Source organism: Idiotropiscis lumnitzeri, chromosome 12 (assembly GCF_059441095.1).
Source record: "Idiotropiscis lumnitzeri isolate Australia: NSW breed Sydney's pygmy pipehorse chromosome 12, RoL_Ilum_1.0, whole genome shotgun sequence".
Lineage (NCBI taxonomy): Eukaryota > Metazoa > Chordata > Actinopteri > Syngnathiformes > Syngnathidae > Idiotropiscis > Idiotropiscis lumnitzeri.
Genome location: NC_142402.1, coordinates 12,405,335 through 12,425,292, shown reverse-complemented (window position 1 = coordinate 12,425,292; position 19,958 = coordinate 12,405,335). Strand labels below are relative to the sequence as shown.

The following is a 19,958-nucleotide window of genomic DNA, read 5'->3' as shown; positions in this document are numbered from 1 at the left end:
TATGTGCACCAATGTGTTTTCTTACGGGAACAAGCCATAGAGGGAGGGTCGATGTCAGCACGGAAGTATCCGGAGTGGCAGTCACAAACGGTTGCCCCTTCTCGAAGGGAGTAGCTGTGTGGAGGGCACTTTGAGCATCCTGCATCAGATGACCTGGCCTTGTAGAAACCAGTGGGACACGCTGCAGAAAAACAGAGACAAACACCCGTCACAATCAGAATTTAATGCTCAAATGCTTTTTCATTATGTCGGAGCATGGTGTAAAGCTGTCACACACTGGGTGTCAAGTCTGACTCGCGCCTTCTCTCTTTGACACACACTCATGGCGTACAATGAGGCACTCTGAAGCGGTCACACCAGTGGACAATATGAAGGGAAGATCCATTTTTGGATGGAGGCATTGCGAGCTAGCTAACTGCATGTTGCAAAAGGGCCGGATAGGAAATTAAAGAAGGTACTTAAGTCCTTATATATTGTGGGAGGGGCAAACAGACTCAGTTTCGTTGTAGCCACCACCCACAAAACAAGGAGAACTGAAATGGTGAAAAGTATTTGATGCTTTATCGTCACAACTGAGTACTACATGCTGTCAAGTTTTCAGCAATTATCTTCAAACATGAATAATGTATTGACAAACAACTTTCTGATTTCACTTTAGAAGGTTTTCCGGTCTGTATTACAGAAATAATCCAGATAGTTACCAAGCATTAATGAGCAAATAACAGATACAGCAAGAAAATGTAGCCTCCCCTCCATTGCACCGTGTACTTTGGAGGCTTTGGCCACCAGCGTATCATTTTGCCTGCATCCCAAGCTGAAGCAGCACTGATGTGCCAGCAGTTTCCTGCAGCTAATCATCACTGATCATCGGTGAAGCTGTTAATACATGAGGAAAGGCAGCAATGAGCCAGCTAAATCAAGCAGAGACAGAAGACCGCCAGCGAGTTGCTTGCTCACTCTGCAATCTTGAAAACACGTCATAATGGGGGAAAAAAAACATAGCAAATGATTTTGCATACTGGAGGTTTAAAGAATATTTAGTAACACTAAACTGAAATGTATGTTGCTCACTGGTTTGGGAAGGCACTCCTTCTGTACCATTCAAAATTTAAAATTGGGAACAAACCCTATGGTGTGAAGCTTTTCAGTTAAAGTGGAATTATGTTCAGTATTTGGCTTGTGTTATTTCTTAATAATTCATGTGAATATCTAGTAGGGCTGAGCAATGAATAGAAATTAAATTATGATTTCACTTTTGGCTTATCATGATCATAACAATGTTATAAATGAAGTTTTGAAAGCACCCCTAATGAGAAGTTACCATCGACTTCCAAGAATGATACTCCTTCAAATAATGAATATTCTCAGGTAAAATGAGTTTTCAATCATTTTTATGAATCGTGTCTTCCATATCAATCAAAAATAATTATTATTTTATTCTATCATCGCCCAGCCTTAAGATGTAGATCGTCTGGAAATACAAAGTGACACACAATGGTGTATTTTTGGAAGTTAGGGTTCATGGGATGCAACCAATTTTCTTATTTTTGTCTTGCTATGCACACAAAATTGAAAATTACAGTGGGTCTTTTTATTTATTTATTTTTCTGTCCCTCAACATTTTAAGCTCAAGAAACGCAAAAGGCAAATCAGATGGCATTTAAAAGCACAATCATTTTGTTGCATTGAACAAAAATGTCGCTGGAAGTTAGCAGAGGAAGTCAACGGCAGACATGCATAAAATGTTTTTCTCAGTCTATATTTCTCGGTAAATGTTATCTGGGCTAATTTTGTTGACTAAGCAGCATTACATTTCTCAGCGGCATGTGAAAGTGTTGCAGAAATTGACTACTCCTTTTGATGCCAGAGAAAACGCAGATTTTTGCAGTGTTGAGAAGACAAAGGTGGATGTGAGGCAACAATCAGGCTTTTATTTATTTATTTATTTATTTATTTTTTTTTTATGTTTGTTTCTGCCCTTGCTGGGACATCTCCACAGTACACCTGTAATATATTGCTTGCGTGTCTTAATTGCTTTGTGGCAAAATGACTGCCCACCCTCCAAGCAATATAATCACAAGCGACTCAAGCCAAATGACCCTCGACCTGTCATACAGTCCTTTTTGTCTTCCATATTGACCAGCCAGGAAGGCCAGACAATAAGATAATTGACACAAGGAAAGTAGTTTGTGCGGCTGACTCTTAAAGACAATCACAAGAGAGTTTTCTAAAGCTAACAAAGTGAGACATCTTGACTCGGAGTGAACGCTCCAATGAAATGCGTTCAACCTCAATTGCAATAGTGACAGCCCACGCAAACCTAAGTGACATTTACAGGAGAGAAGAGACGCATAATGAGAGGAGGGTCTCTCCCCGCTGTGTACTGATGGGTTTGTGCATTGACAGGGCAACAAAGCAGTAAATGAGAACATAATTATCCATCTTGACATTCAGTGTTGGAACCAATGAGATTGGAGAGCAAGGGGCGGATTTTCTTTCCCTTTTGAATTCCTGAGGGAAAATCCTCAATTTGTTTCCATTGCAATCACCTTTTTCATCATCACACCGTATTCATGTTCCCTGGTGTTCAACCCTCTCCCAATTCCAAAGAGATGGAGACATCTCAGTGGTTGTAGGACGACGAACGTGTGTTACAGTGTGCTCTATAATGAGTGGATGAGAGGGAGGAAGTCTTGATTCACGCGGACCATCCTGTCCCATCTGTGTGATTCTCCGCAGATTTACCCTTTCACACACTCGCTTACCCTCCCTTTCAGACTTTTCACAACCTCCTTATTCGCTTCCTGCGCATTTCCTCCACCACCTCCATTTTTCATGCCTTGAATCCCAGATAGCTCAAAGTGGATATGAACGTCCATGCGCCAAACAACGAGTAAGCCAGCTTTTATCGCTTATTGATGCCAATGTAAACAAGGCAAAGCTGTTCTGGAAATTCCTTAACATAAATCCAATAAAACAATAAAGAGAAAATACAGCCCAAGCAAGTAAAACAGCACAATGAAGAAAAGAGAGGAGTAACCAGACAAGAGAAAAGATTCCGAGCTGTCGAGGTTTTCGGGGTTGATTGCAGGGCTCAGCAAGGCTCTGCCGGGAGTGGCGGGTGGGGGGTGTAGCACAGTGTCTTTGTCTATGTCCAACCCAATCACATATCCTTTTCACCAGCTGCGAGGTCAGAATAAGAGAGGACAGGAAAGAAAGGAAAGCATTTGAAGCTGTAAACTTCCTTCAATGTCCTCTCATGTCTCCCATTCTTTTTGTTGTCTGTCGGCTTTTTTTTTTTTGGGGGGGGGGGGGCTTTTGCGGTAGTTTCAAAGTGTTCAAGAAGAGGTGGGGGGGGGGTTGACCTGGAATAAGAGATCATGTGGTCATCATTAACCCAGTGTGAACCTTCATGCTACTGAGAGCTGTGTACAACAAGATCTACTTTAGTGCCCTTAACACTCGACAACATCAACTAAATGGATTTGAGACACCTCAAAAAGTCAAACGGATGGTTGATCTCTGTCTTAAAGCAGAAGAAGACGTGGAGATTGCTGCCACCACACTTCCTGGAAGATGACTGGAAGAAAATAAATCTAAGTGGTCGAGCTCAACCGCTGACTGATTGACTAGGAGGTGTAACTCATGATGTTGAGTATCGATAAATGTTGTGGTCCGGGTACAAATGATCTTTGAAAGCAATAAATATGTTGCCTCTGGTGAACTTGGCAATTTGGTGTTTTTTTCTGCGTTTGTAACCGTACTTGAGATCATGACACGGGCCACAAATGTTTACTCGTCTATTTTAATTAAGTTCTGGTATTTGTCAATATAATGCGCATGCTTAAATCAAATGAGGGATCACAATAAAAAATGTCTACGTTATTGGGGAACCTTGTTTCGGGGAAAAAAATAATAATGAGGAAATGATTTTCAAGATAAAAAAAGATAATACGGAAATGGGGGAGTGGCGTAATGACGAAGACATGCAGGAGGGAGAAGGTGCCCTTTGATTGCTATCAGCATTGTCGACGTTTGCATATGCATTCTTCTGCCTTCTAAAATGCAAATGTGCCACGTTGCAGATCTGACTAAGAGTCTTGTCGGCGCACTGTATGCATTCCCTCTTGAACCCTTATCATCTGTCAACAAACTCTTGTTTCCACACAACGGACGGTTTAGGAGCAGGAAGTACCCCACGCTGTTCCATGTCTGACACTTGTCTATGTGATGGATGGATGGAGGGAGGGACAGAGTGATGGATGGATGGACAAACTGCTCGAGCCTCACTTGGGAATCAGTGCACACTGTTAATCACAGGGGTCATGCCCTGTTAATTGCATCCAACGGAATGCAGGAGGAAGGACGTGATTCTTATCTTTTCTACAGCGTATCTTCATTTAAGGAATAGCCTGAATATGAGAACTTCCTACAAAGCTTGGGAATAAATACAAATGTACACTCCATCCTCAGGAATGTCTTCAGTACATGCCACAGTAAGTTGGCGAAATTTAAAAACTGGTACTGTGAAGCGAATTACATGCACTCCCCAAAGCCAACAGTTCCAACATTAGCATGTGAAAGGGGGGCTCGACAACAATGACACCCGCAAACCACAGCCTCCCTCGTCTCTGTCGCACAAAGATCAACCCTCCAGTAGCACCCGCCACCCCCCATGAACGTGGATCAGGGTGTAGGGAGAGAGAAAGGAGGGATAATGAGAGACAGAGAGTGCAGCTTGTTGCGATGCCAGAGAGCTCCAGAAAGACTGACCGGTGGGGCTGCGGAAGCTCCTCTACGTCAACCTGAGAGAGCGAGACGAGAACACACTCATTTGATTGTGATGAAGGAATGCAAACTCGTAACCCGACTGCTTATTAATCGCTAGTGCCATTTTCCCGACTTTAGCATCAACCATATACAGTAAGCTCACACATACACATCAAGAATGGGCACTCTCTTCCTCCTACACGCACTTCTGTAGGCATCGCTGGGCACGGCGCCAGAGTGTGTGCACAGACACCAAATCAGCAATCCCAAAACATTTTGTGGCCAAAATTCAATGCAAGTAATTAAAGGGGAACGCTCAATACAGATTTATTTCAACCACTCACTCGAGCCGCTTTTAAACCTCCTCTCGTACACACACTATGTTTACATGCAGTCAATATTCGCGTTAAGGTCTGTTTCTCAAACATTCGGAACATGATTGTTTACCACTGTTTGTGTTATATCCAACGGGTTGCGCGCCAGTATGGACTTAAACACAAATAAATGTGTCTATATACCAGCTGTATCATATTTTGCTGCAGAGACAGATAATAAAGTGAAAAGGCCGAGGAGAAATCAATGTTGTCAAGTTAGTCTCGCTACGGCGAGTGAGCGGGATGCTGCACATACAAGTACTTCCTGGACTCAAAAGACCAAGACTCCTTGCGGAGATGACAGCGCATGCGCAGACCACAAACCAATATACTGGCGATATTCGGGTTTTTAAATTGTTATTGACTGCATGTAAACGTAGTTGAAGATCACACAAAACTGGTGCATCACAGCTGCGCGTTTGCCCAAGCAGGTTTTACCAGTGGTCAAGGCCTTCAAGGCCTTCTCTGTTGGCCTAACATAATCAAGAAATCATGATCATATTTTTCACATTGATGTCATATTATATCCTAGTGTTGAATTTTTAGGTTAGAGTTTTTATCCAATCAGAATTCAGCTAGCTTGTGTTGCCAGGCAGATTTCATAACACAAGTAGCATGCATTATTCGTCCGAGGCCTTCAAATACAATCTGTGCTGTGTCTCAAGGGGGGTTTTAGTTAATACAAAGTTGTGATAGCCAATCAGATCACGAGTTGATGACAGTAATGCCATCTCGCTGGCCTTACGTTGAACGCGGCTTGTGATTAGATACTCATTTGTGAGGGGCCAGCGCTATGAGGAATCAACACACCAGAAAGTCGTAACTGGGGGCCGTTTGAAAATGTTAAATATATTCTTGCTTTTTTAATCCACAATGGCCAAAGAAGGAAAAAGTGTGGATTTAATTGCAGATAGACTTGCGAGGCCATTTTCAAGACGGACCTTTCAAGTGAAGCTAGGTCGTCCACAACACTCACTCAGGAGTGCATGTCTTTCTGTATATTATTTTAGCCTTGGTGTCATAAATGACGGTAATATGAGTGGGATTTATTCAAGTCGGACTAAGTAGGCCAACGTGTGAAATGCACGGCCCTCCACTGGGTTTCACACTTGTCCAGCTCGATTGTGTTGAAAGCAATATCGCTACCCGACAAGTGTTGACATCTTATTCTATGCTGTGTAACTGTGCGAAAGCAAACTGGCACTGGGTTCTGTGTAAAAAGCAAAAGGCGGCCTTTAGTCTCTTCTGTCATAGCATGGTGATGAGGCTATTTTGCTAGAAGTCTCTTTCACATAGCCTCTTTTTTGAGCCCGTCTCTCTGTCGGCTCACTCCGCTTTCGCTCTGCTGTCGGTGAGACACTGCAGGTGCGCTGGAAAGAAGCACAAGCATGAAATCTGTCTCGATTGGAGGGGACTGGGAATGCAGAGACTGTACACAAAGAGGCATTCCAAGCCTCCCAGGCAGTGCGCGGCCCCGGGCAGCATCAGAAAGCCGAAAGCAAGGAGGAGGGTGGTGCGTGGGGGTGGAGGGGTGACACAGGAGTGAGACAAAAAGCAGGAGGCTCAGCTTCCATTCTTCAGCCATTCCCATTTCAAATTCTTTCTGTTGTTTCTGCTGCGCTCGCCTCGCGTTTCTCCGCCCTCGTTTCCGATCTTTCCAGACGGATCGCAGCTGTCAAACTTTTGACGACTTCATCTCGCTCGGTCGTGACCCCGCACTCTGCCTGTATGGGAGTGTGTGCACGGCTGTCAGTCAAAAGTGTTTGACATCTTCATCGGACTCAGTCATGACCTCAGTCTTAACCGGGGGTGTAAAAAAGAGGGGGAGTTCCTGCACTCTTGTGTTTCTCTACCCGTCCCCTTTGCACCCGACGATGACCTCCACTGACGGGGGGAGGGGCGGCTCTGCCTTCTGCTGTCACTGGCCCTTTTTTCAATATCCCTATCTAACCATTCAACATCTAATCCCTTCTTCCTTTCCACAGCTCCTGCTATTATCCACGTCACTCTGAATCAACAGTGAAAACCAGCGTTTAGCATTTCACCAAACTGGCCGCGTCTCCTCTTGTTTCGTGAATCAGAACAAGTCTGGGAATTGGGGAATTGAAGATTTGGAATTGGTGGTTGGATTAGAATAAACATAGCTGCATAAGAAGCAGAGTATTCCTTCCATCAAGTATCCAATACTTGTCATTACACCAGGACTTTTTCTTTGCTTGGGTCGTCGGCTTCAATTTCTGTCAGATTGATGTGAAAATTATATCCAACCATACAACAATAACTGCATCAATAAAATAAACTCAATTAAACATTTCTCCACATTTTTGAGACTTGTATCTACACTGTTTGTCATATTTGTCTTGCTAATGATTGGTCTACTAGTGTAGCATCTGTTGATCAAATCTTCTGTAAACAGAAGATTGCATTTTTTTCTCTTTTGCCCTCTGCATTTTCTTTAGAACTTTAATTTTAGATCTTTTTCCAAATGTCTCTGTCATAAACTGCCATTGTTTGTCTTGATCCGCATATTTGACATCTGGTATTTAGTACACAAGTGGTTTATTTATTTATTTATTTATTTTTTTTGCAGGGAATGTCCAATCCAAATGACTGTTTTGGGTATGGTCGATATACTGTCTGTACCATTTTATCTCAGCTTCACAATTGCTTGCAATTCTAAGGGAGAACCCCAAATCTGAAACAGCGTAGACATTTAGCGCTATTTATTATTGGAATAATTAATGTAATGTCGCACATTAAGGACATTCTGGTCATATATAAGTCGCATGATCCAGTACATGCGTTTAGATGAAGGATCAGTGAAATTAAATCAGCTGTCTTCTAAGTTATGTATCAGATCCAGATGTAAACAACTGGAAATAAAAGCCGAAATGTTAATCGCTTGTCTTGTTCTCACTTTTTACGGGTATAGCATATTCATCTGATCACTCGTCCAAACATTTATTGGACCTTAAAATCCTATATTCATCCATATAATTGTTATTCTTACATTTAATAGTGGTGGTACTCTGACAAGACATGAGCAATCATTCGCAGACTGTCCGTGATGTGAAACACAAATAATGGCCAGCAGCAGAAAAGTGAGCATGACTTGACCTACAATGGATTGGTTTTAGAGTGTTACAAAAACTATGTGTAGAATAACAAAAAGGTTTCGGCATCTGTTTGTATGGGCGGAAAAAAATGCATATGAAATAAATAAATAGCTAACATGTCATTTGCTCCACTTTGAGAACCCTTTGCATTTTCAAAACAGAATTGGAGTGTCAACAAAATCTTTTTTTTTTTTTTTTTTTTCAAAATTGGCTTTCAGTTGATAGTAGACCACAAACAACAATTCCAATGAAGTTGGGACATTCTGTAAAATGTAAACTAAAACCGGAATACAAAGATTTGCAAATCCTTTTCAATCTATCTTCATCATCCACGGTCCATTATATCATCAAAAGATTCTGAGAGTCTGGAGAAATCACTTCATGCAAGAAGCAAGGCTGAAAACCAATAATGAATGCCAGAGGCCTTTGATTCATCAGGCAATAGGGCATTAAAAAAATTGAATCAGTGTGTAGAGAATATTGCCGCACATGGGCCCTTGATCACTTCAGCAATGCATTGTCATTTAACGCAGTGCGTGGCCACATCGACAAAAGAAAATTAAAACTCCGCCATGCAAAACAAAAGCCATGTTTCAACACCACCTTGAGGTGCCGCCGGCTTCTCTGGGCCCAAGCTCATCTGAGATGGACTGGCGCAAAGACCAAAAGCGCGCTGTGGTCTGACGAGTCCACATTACCTCATTCAATCCATAAGACGTATATATACATTTTCAAAATTGTAGTCCTTGCCTCCCAAAGACGTATTTATACGTCTTCGCCTTTTTTTCTTTTTTTTTTTTTGCATCATAGCTCCAGGTTTTTATCTTTAATACGCAATATTCTGTAGGCCTTGGAAAATCTGTCAAAATCCAGGAAAAAAAAGGGTGTGATTGAGGTGTTTCCTCTTGTGAAAACGGCGGGGATTGAATGAGTTACAAATAGTTTTTGGAAAACAAGGTCAAAAGCTGTAACCCTTTCAAAATCAACAACAAAGTTTCTCAGTTAAAACATTCCACATATAGAGTATTCAATTGAATATATGTTGAATAAATTCTGCAAATCAGTGTTCTCTCTTTTGCTTTACATTTGATTGGACTCGACGTGTGTATATAAATCGGGAAAATTACAAAACAAACGACGCACTCCAATTCAATTTGCTTAGACAAATCTGCTTTCAGCCAGTGAAAGAACGAGGGAATATGTGTCGCACAACACACTTTGCTAGAAGTACACTTGAATTAGCAGGTGTCTTTCAGCCTGACTCTTGCGCTGACAAAGCGCAGACGCGAGAGTGAAAAAAATCCAGAAACCTTTTGACCTTGACGCCGGGTGGGAAGAGAGAACGTTTAAATCTCCTCTCCAGCGTCCCCTCCCTTCATTCCCTCTCCGCACCACTGCAAACTTAAAATGGGAGAAGGTGTCTGTCCGACACCGCGGGGTCAAAGACTTCACCGCAGCGGCATTTGCTATTCACACGCACTTTGATGGATTTCCAGCTAGGCGAGCTCGGGCCAGCCAGCGAGCTGACAAGCGGCGGGAGGAAAGACAGGAAGACAGCGCGCGGCTGACAGATAGATGGCACTTCACATCTGCTCCGGGTTCAACAGAGTCAAGGGTTTCTCCTAAATCTCATAGAGGAGAAACATCTTTCAGACCATAGGTTCCACCCTGCAAACCTCCTCCCTCCTTTCAGAGAGAACAAACGGGGTAAACGGGGTGAAGGTCTTTAAGAACATTTGTCACACACAGAAATTTGGCTACTGCTCATCTTATTGAGAAGGGGAAAAAAAAAAAAGAACACAGTTTTCCAGTCCATGGATTGCCAACTGGCACCAACCGCAATTCCCTTTATGTCCCTGTTTCTCTCGTGCTCTTTCTCTCTTCTTTTAAACTTTGAATTATGGCACTGTTTGTTATACAATTAGCCTTCAGGGATAGGCTCCATAAATAAAAATGAAGGGAGCAGTTCACTGAGAGGCTCCCCCATGTCCCCATACTGGTCTCTGTCCATCTGGGTGGGAGTGAATAGGGGGAGTGACACCATGTTGGATGACTGTCTCCCCATACGACTTTTTGTCTCATGCTTCATTCTCACAAACACGTACATTTGAGTTGTCCTCGCCACCACGGCATCCGCTTCCACGTCATCCACGCCTCAAGTATGTTGGTTAGAGGTGTGAACAGCTTGCATATTTGCTACTGTAAAGTTCGAACCACACTTCTAAGTGACAGAAAGGCGTTTTTTTTCCCCTCCCCTGTCCCTTTTTGTCCAGATGGCAGTTCACAATGAGTGCTAACTTCAGTGTACAGGAAATGGAACACCAATTACAAATCAATTACAGCAACATTTGCTGTAATTTCTCCTCAAGTGACCCATAAAAAAAGTGTTGCCATAGCAGTGACGTACAACGGTACAAACTAATGAGTGACGTGAATTTTACAGCAAGAGATTTGCCAAGAAATTGTGTGCCTGCTTGACCCGCTAGCTAGTGATCCAATAATCATGGTTTGCTTTGATTTTGGATCCTGAGTTTGGGAAAAGGCTAATTTAGGATTAAAAAAACAAAACAAAAAAAAAACAGGTCTTTATTTTAAAAAGAAAATCACATGGCAACTTATTCTCATTCATTTGCTATATTCACATCCTCAAAAGATATTAATGCATTGGAATAATTTGGATATGCAATGAATATGCCAGTGCAGAAAAAAACTGTTAGTTTGAAACAACGTTAAAATCAAAGAATGATAGCTCATCCAGTTCATTTGGTCAGGTATGACATATTGCTGTTTGTGCACCAAAAAAGACGCTATCGAAAAAAAAAACACATCTTGGCAAGGATGGGAAAGAAGCGTTGCTACGTTTGCGTAGTCAATATGAAAGATGGTCATATGCATCTTATTTGTGTGTTAAAATCAAATGTTATGGGGCGATAAAGTATGTGCCTGACCATGTGTGTGTGTCATGTCAGCAACATACATGCCTGGTTAACATGGATATATTGTGTTAATTATGCAATCATGGTGCCAAGCCAGACGAGATCCTTCCACTTTACATGTTTGGTTAAAGCTAGCATTTCCATTTAGGATAGAAAGCTTAAATCTATTCTGCAAAAATACAAAATTAATTAAAGCAATATCAAAATTGTAACCCCTCAGATACAGTGGTGAGAAGTAACGTAGTACAAATACATTGTTATTACACATTAGTAGATTTTTCAGATATTTCTAAAGGAGTATTTTTTCTTTTGATGAAATTTTTAATTTCACTCCTTTCATTTGAAAATATACTTGTATGCTCTACTCCTTTTGTTGGCTGCGCGTTTCAGTTATCAACCTCGGTAGCTGACATCAAAACATAAATGAAAGACGTCATTAGAGAGCAGTAAAGTCAACTAAAATTGAGATCTTGATTGATTGCGATCTTGGGGTTTTAAGGGCAGAAAAAAACTGAAACAGCTGGGACATGGGCGAATGTACATACTGTAAAATTAAAATGTATTTTTGTAGTTGGTATCATTAGCGAATCATTTATGTTAGTCATTTTCCAATGTTAGCTAAGCTACGGGAACACATTAGTCGTTTCTAAATTGGTGGTCTTATCCGTTCTCACATTCTTGTGATCTTGTGAAATGTCCTCCGTTCTTAGGAAGACCTAACTTGGCGATATCACAAGACTGTATTCTGCATGCTTTATATTGAGAAACGGTCATTATTTTTATAGCATACAAGTTGCGTGCTAGCTAACTAGCTAGCTAAAAAAAACAACAACCAAATTGAACATGTAATAAAGTACGGGAGTTGAATCAAGTTTACCAGTCTTTATTTTTTAAACACAACTATCTGTCTTTCTACTTAGGTACAGAGTGTTTTTGCCACCTCTGTTCAAATGTGCTGTCAAATAAAATTTGGAGTGCCACGTATATTGCCGTCATTAGTGGTTTAGCTATAGATAACAGACTGGTCTTCGGCAATTTACTTGTGAGCCATCAACTCAGTTTACTATGGAATGACAGTGTGAAAAGAACAGCTGAATTAATGTGCCATGTTTACTGCTAAAGCCTCATCACTGTCAGCTCGGATGAGTCATACCATAATGATAATGACAAACAAGCTGCTTACCTTTGCATGAACTTCCTTTTTCTTCATATCCTGCGTTACAAAGACATCCACCAATAGGAACCAGCCACTCTCCATCAGCACCGCAGTACATTTTCGGCTCTTCTCTCTCCTCTGATTGGTCGACACATGACCCCCTAACCTCCACTAAGGACGAAGTGTCAGCCCCTGTCACTGTGTCCGGGAAGGTTGCCAGATTTCGGATAGTCAGGGGGCAGGTTTTGTAGAAAACCCGCACAGACACCAAGGCGATGCAGGCACCAACGTCCTGGAAGGCCAAGTAGAAGCCCTTCCTGTTTGTCACCTTCACATCCCGCACCTCAGTGTTGAGTTTCATGATGCGGTCTCCAACGTCCACCTAGGTACACAAAGAGACATTTTACACATTGCTGCTGTGACTGACAAATTTAGTATTCGTCAATGTTCGGTTGAAAAACAATTACCAAAGCCTGCATCTGTAAAATTTTAGGGTGGCAGTGAATGCCCTCAGATCTAGAGCGGGAAAAAAAAATCCAGGTTTATCGGGATCTTCTGTAATATAACTCTCCCATATGCTACAATTTTGATTTTAAGGATAATAACCTATCATTCTAACTAACATATATATATATATATATATATATATATATATATATATATATATATATATATATATATAGTACTGCAGTGGTCTATAATCCTCCTTAGTAACAAATAATTAAATACTAATGAACACATAAACCCACTTGAGAGAGGTAATTAGCAAGAACTAAGAAATATTCCTGCATGGACCGGCTAAGATAAAAGTGCTTGTTCTACAAATAAAAACATTGCAGCTGAGTGTCGCAGGAGGCTTTTATTCGCGATAAGAGCGAATTAAATGGAGCGGAGGCGGTGGGATGAAGAAGTTGCTTGTTACCTGAGTGAAGCTCTCGTCTGCTGCCACCGTGTCCACCTTAATGAAGCTGCTCTCTTTGATGAAGTTCTCCCTGTCTTCGTTGGACTCGTGGTAGTATAGATTGAACGTCTCCTGCAAGACAAAAGGGATTTAAAGAAGAGAGACATCTATTTGTCTCTGTCGCTGCTCATTTTCCCTCTTTATATGATAATGAGCCAAACGGAGCAATGGTGGGAGATCCAGCCGTGGTAAAATATTATAAATATCCATCAAAAGCTGCCTTAGGATACTCATGCTTGCATTTACATTGGGGGATACGTTTCAGATCCACAATAAAGAGAGACCGTATGGATTTTTTTTAATCATTTCATCCTTGCCACAAGCTTTAAACACATTTGTAAAATAAACTTAAAATACACTTTACACCACCATGCAAGCATAAAACATAGAAAATGTTGTATGTATTGTACTGTCTGTGTTAGATACATGCCCGTAAGTCATTCACTGCCACGGGCGAATCCATTCATCAAGCAAAATAGTCATGCCAATGCCAATGACGAATGAATTTGTCAAATCATTTTTTTTAAGAGGCGGGGCCTAGTGGTGTATAGTGAAACAATATGCGTTCGCATTAAGCCAAACAGGCCAAGTTGAGCGTTTCTCTTTGATTGACGGTAAATTAAATTTCAAAGCTTGAAGCCTCTTTTTGAAGAATTGTTCTTCTAAACTGCTCCTTGATGTGAAATGTGCCGAGTTAAATTTTACTACCACCATACAGCTGGCATCTAAAAAAGTCCGGTCACTCGCATCTCAAGGCAGAAACACAGACTGTACGATCCCATAAACAAAATAAAAAAATAAATTCCACAATATATCAAAGATGACATAAATACAATATTATTGGATTTATTCTGAGACTTCCTACCTTGCAGGTGCCGGTGACCCCAGGCAGGCTGTTGCAGTCTCGGAGGGTAAACTTAACCTCCACGTAAACCCTCTGAGCACCGGACCTGGGGATCCAGTCCGTCCTCAGCCAGTTGTTCTGATTGGGTTGCAAGACGTTACACACCTGGTACGTCCTGATGGGGATGTTCTTCTCGTCCATGATGCTCACTTCCTCCCACTGCAGATCCACAACCGCACATTAGTCACCGTGACTGTTTACCAGCAGCACATCCAGCATGTCAATACAGTGAAACGACTGTATTCCCGCAACCCTGAGGTGTTTTAAATTAGAATGTTACAATGAGACAAATTTTTACAGTCCTTATGCCGGCCACCCCTTAATAAAACCTTTTGTATTTTTTTTTAATTTAAAAACATTCATCCATTCATAAATTATGAACCGCTTCTTAAAATGGATGCTAAAGTGTTTTATTTTCATTTATAAATTCCATGTGAATGTGCCTCATACCATGAACCAGAGGTAAGTCACTTCTTATCTACATGAAGGTCATGTTTTTTTTCTTATTACTGTTAATAAAGAAACTAAGTAAGTTAATAACTAACTAAATACCTATCTATCTATCTTTCTGTTCACAGTGGCTAACTTTTACACTTATAACACACTTATACTACAGTTTTACATTTCTATGGGATGTATTGTTGCCAATTGTTTGTTTAACCTTAGAGTTCCATTATAGTTTTTATTTTAAGACAACAAAAAGAAATAGTATATCCCAAACTACAAAAGCTATTATTAATCAGTAAATTCATTCCAAAAACTCAAATGCTGCCAAGTGGAGATGCTTTCAAATGAAGCTGCCAGAAAATGAAACCCAGGAGAAAAACAATCAAATGTGTTTAAAAATAAACCTCACGAGCATGAAATTGTCTTTTGTTCTGGAATTTCAGACACCATCTCTCTAAAAGCTCTCAAATAAATAGTTTCACAAAACCTTGCATGCTGGAAAATTCCGTTACCCAAACATCAGATCTAATATGCATTGTACTAATCCGTATACAAAACAAATGGGCAGTCCAATAAAAAAAAGTCAACTATTGATTTGGGTCTTAATAGACAAAAGTCCAAGAAGTGGAATAGATAACCCCCACTTATTTCCCATGCTGCATGGTCTAATTGACTGCAGCCATTCATTGTTGCATCACTATTCTGCCACGGTATCCCAATTGTTGCCACTTCATTTTTTATTTTTTTTTTACAGCCGCATTTCCATGCAAGTGAAGCAGGCTCAGCCTTCACTGCACCATCCATCTCAATAGAGGCAGCCACTCGCCTTGTACCGCGACCCCTCAAATGACCGCCGAGCCACCCAACTCCAAATTGGCTTTTTATTGCCACTGAATAATAATCCGCTCTCTCCCTACAACCCGGAGCCACACAAGCTTAAACGTGCCATGTCCAATGAGGGCCAACTGGAGGGAGTGCGCGTGAATGACGGAATGAGCGAGGATGCTCGTGCGCTGGTGAGAAAGCGAACGGGCGCGTGTATGTATGAGCGGGATGAACTCTCATCAATATGCCATCAGTCCTGATCTCGTCGGTTAGCTAATAACGGCCTTTAGTGCTGCGCATCTATTAGAGAATTGATGATTAGACATTGTGTGTGTTGGTGGGGTCATTCTACCACATGGCACAGTTTAATGCGGAACAGTAATATACTGTACGGGGGCCGCTCAATTACAATATCGGCATTGCTTGTCAGTGGGATTGTCATCTCCTCCTTTGGGGTGCCAATAGGTCAATCTGTAAGGACTTAACTTAAGACCTGAAAGTAGAGCATTTAAGGTAGCCACATGAGGTGATGTCCTTTCATCTGTCTAATGAACAGGACAAACTGTCAAACACACAAATGCAAATAGAAAATTCTCACAAGATGCTGCTGTAGGTAGCTCACACCTAGACTAACTGGCTAACATGATGACAGCGCCTGATATCCCTCTCTAGGCTGTACCCCTTAAAGCAGGGTTGGGCAAACTTTTTGATTGGCAGATGAAAATGAACAAAAGCATTACAACAAAATATTTGTGTTTGAAAAAACATTAACAAGATTTATTCATTTATTTTTTTTCAAGTTTGGCGGGCCGTATTAAAATGTTTCACGGACCGCATGTGGCCCCCGGGCCGTAGTTTGCCCACACCTGCCTTAAAGGCACACATTCTACACACGGATACTACAGTAAATACAGTTCAATTCAGTGCTGATATTTTTGTTGGTTTACATTATATCATCAAATGGTCAATATTAACGTTGGCATGAGCATAATAATCAATAGATAAATTATTATTTTGAAGCAACTGAGGCAAACTGGAGTGCATTACTTTTCTGAAGGCAGCAGAGGTGCTGTCGACTCAGTCTTGACATTGTTATTGTTATCAGGAAAAAAAAACAAGAAATTTAGTCAAGTGCCCATTCTTTGTCGTTGCATTTACAACCCCCCCCCCCACTCCCGAAACAACCTCCTTTCATAAAATGTGTCTGGAGCGTATCCCAGCTAACTTTGAGTGAGGCGGGGTACACCCAGCACTGGTCGCCAGCCAATTGCCAGGGGCACATGTAGACAAACAACCGTTCACACCAATGGACAATTTAACGTCTTCAATGAACCTAACATGCATATTTTGTAATGCCAGAAAAAGATAGATTATTTGCAGAAAACATCCAAACCACAAAGGAAGGCCGGAGACAAGATTGAACCTCAGAAATGTGAGGCAGATGTGCTAACTTCCCGGAGCAAAACGTTCGAAGCAAGAAGCAACAATTCAGATGAACAGAATAAACAGTAAATGGTCATTTTTTGGCCTGGACTTACTTATTTGATCACATTGTATTATTTTACATTGATGTGTTTCACGTTTATGTGAAGTAAAAGTAGAATAGATAAAATGTGTTTTGTTTTTTTATTGTTTACGATGAGAGATTAGTTTCTGTATATTTCAAACTGAAAACTGTTTTCCACCATATAATCATCGAGAAAAAAAAATCTGATTTTTTTTTTTTTTTGCACTTCTCCTAGTTAAAAGCTCCGATAGAGACTTCAGCTTCAAGCGATGAAAATTTTATGACCGGTATTTGATGGACCATGCTTCGGAGGGTTAATGTGCAGCGCAAGAGTACAAGGGCATGAGCACACTTCTCGCGTGGCATGCGTGTTTTTACGCGTGGGTGTTTGGAGGCCGGGCTGTAAAGAAAAATGAGGTGTGATGCCTCCTTGTCTCGACTCATTTGGAGTCTTTGTTAGTTGAATGAAACTCGCAGCTGCCAGGGGGTGAAAAAAGCTTTGGCCCTGCAAAGAGATCCCCTGCGATATGTGTATGAGAAGCAAGAAGATGCAGAAAGTGTCAGAAGGGGGTGAGGGTAGTGGGGCGAGGGGGGCGCCTGTAATCAAAAGCTTGGTGTGTGCGGACCAGGACCCTGTCAATCAAGTAGCCTGTGAGAGAATGAACGTATAGAGAGCAAAGAAACTGGTGTCAAGTTCACCAATAACGCTTAAACCAACAACAATTTGAGAGCGTCACTGCACAGTGAAAGTAGGCAACATTTGAGATTTTTACCACAAATTCTGGCAAATGCATCACGGTAAAAAAAAATGTCTAAAAGAAATGACACCCACCACCAAGCTGCTTTAAGCCACGTGGCGTGCCAAACACAATGCCAACTAGCTCTTATTAGCACTTAGGCTGGGTGGACAGCTCATTTTCAAATCTGTGGGATGAATATTTAGTTTCCAAAACTCATGCGTGCATGTCTGTGTGCGTTGTCCAAAAAGACAGCAGGTTGTCCAAAGCGTATCTGAGAAAAACTCACTCACCCCTCCTTCTGAGGGACTGGCTGCCCATTTCAGCTCTCCTGGCACTGTCCTGGTATCCAGCAGGGTCACTAAAATGACACATAAGCTGTCAACAATGCTTCATATTTAATCACACATTATTTTTGTAATTTATACAAATATACATACATAATTGCATTGAATTAAACACTTTGTGTATTATGAATTAATTGCGACTCCTTCCTTTGTGCATGACTTGGCCACCGGGGGCAGTATAATATAGTCAGGCAGAGACCTGTAAGTGACTTAGTGAGTGACAGTAATGTTACATTTTTTTTTTTTTTTGCAAAGGAGTCGTGAATAGCGGAAATCCGCATAGAACTGATGCCCATTGGAATGTATAATTTGATTGTATTTTTTTTTTATCAAACCCAGAAAATTCCTCAAAAAACACTGAGAAAAATGCAGCTCACCTGTCCCAGGAATACTTAGGGGAAATAGAGAAAAAAATCCCAGAAAAGTAAATGTAAATATTGAAAAAAGAAATCTGTGAATATGTGACTCAATGGGTGCCTAACTGCGGTGGTTGACTGAATATGTCTGTTAGTATTGTTTTATTGTCTGTCTAAGTGTGTTCATACACCAGTTGTGTTCAAATATCATATTGTTTTAACATTGCTGAATTTGGTGTGAGCCCACCAAGGGCGCTTTACATTGGCTGTTAGCATTAAGCTAATCTAGCTATCTTGTATCACAAGGTTCCACTTCATTGAGAAATAAACCAAAAACATACCGACAAAAATATTGGGCCACCTGGCTGACAAAAGAGTATGTCTGAGGGATTTGTTAGGTCAGAGGTTACTGATGAAGTCCTGTCTCAGCATTTCTGTTTTTACCTATCACCGACATAAATGACTGTGTAGAATCAAGTTCTTGCCAACCAAATCCCACCTGGACCTTCGACAAAAAGGCTATTCCTTCGACGCTACCTTAGAAAACTCCAAACTGTCTCAATAAGATAAAAAACAAATTTGTTGTCATCCACATCCAAACGGATTGTTTGATGAAAGGTTGTCCCAAAACTTTTGTCCACGTAATTAATCATTTAAAACCGCAGGTTACATTCGTGGCAAGGTTGTCACATGCATAATATTTCAAGACAGGCCACTCACACGACACATCCCAAAGTGCTTAGACTTGCATCACCACGCGAAGATATAAAAGAAATGTCAATATGTCAACTTTTTCGCCCTCATAGCCTCATCATCAGAACCATCCAAGGACGCACACGGAGCGCAAAGCAGCCGACCCACACCGCGTAAACATAGTCCCAGTTACACGGACTCCTTACCTTCATTTGTCGGATAAATCCTCGTTCTGGAACTTGAAACTAGAGTTATTATCCACATAAACGCCGTAAATGTTCGCCCTACATGCGCAGCCATGTGTGGCGAAAGGATGCGTGCGTGTTGGCCGCTGGCTGTGCGCGCTGGTTGCGGAGGATCCATCCCGGAGGGAAAAGTGTGTGTAAATGAAGAAGCCAAGAGTGTGCGTGCGTGTGCGTGTGGTGCGTGCGTGTGTGTGTGCGTGTGGTGGCAGTGAGTTGGATGCAGTGGATAGTGGGGCGGTCTCACACTCGCGTGCGTGCCCGTCCGAATGGTCATTCAAACTGCACGAGCCAAATGATATGCACGGTTTAAAAACAAGGGGGGATATATATATATATATATATATATATATATATATATATATATATATATAAATTACTTTTTTTTAAATTGACAAAATCTATTTCACTCTATTTTTAGTGTAAAACCTGAAACACTTCCAAACTGGACCACAGACCCAAGATAAATATTTAATTCGCCCTATTTCTTACACTTCCTTTATTTTTTTATGTGGCATTTCATGGAGAGGTATCCATAAAACGCCACACAAAAATCACACGGTTAAGCTTTTTAGGACATCGGGAAA

General features: G+C 41.2%; 1 protein-coding gene across 1 annotated transcript in view; it reads right to left on the bottom strand.

The window, feature by feature from the left end:
* LOC148325948 (ephrin type-A receptor 4-A-like) overlaps positions 1 to 19,559 on the bottom strand; it is a 31,588-nt gene extending 12,029 nt beyond the window's left edge. Inside the window, exons 1-6 of the mRNA XM_088310404.1 lie at positions 19,336 to 19,559; positions 18,027 to 18,094; positions 14,179 to 14,376; positions 13,275 to 13,385; positions 12,380 to 12,734; positions 26 to 181 (exon numbers count right to left, since the gene is read on the bottom strand). Of these exons, the coding sequence (XP_088166530.1) occupies positions 26 to 181; positions 12,380 to 12,734; positions 13,275 to 13,385; positions 14,179 to 14,376; positions 18,027 to 18,094; positions 19,336 to 19,492 (1,045 nt within the window). The 5' untranslated portion in view covers positions 19,493 to 19,559. The remainder of the gene's footprint in view (positions 1 to 25; positions 182 to 12,379; positions 12,735 to 13,274; positions 13,386 to 14,178; positions 14,377 to 18,026; positions 18,095 to 19,335) is intronic.
* Positions 19,560 to 19,958: the final 399 nt, after the last annotated feature.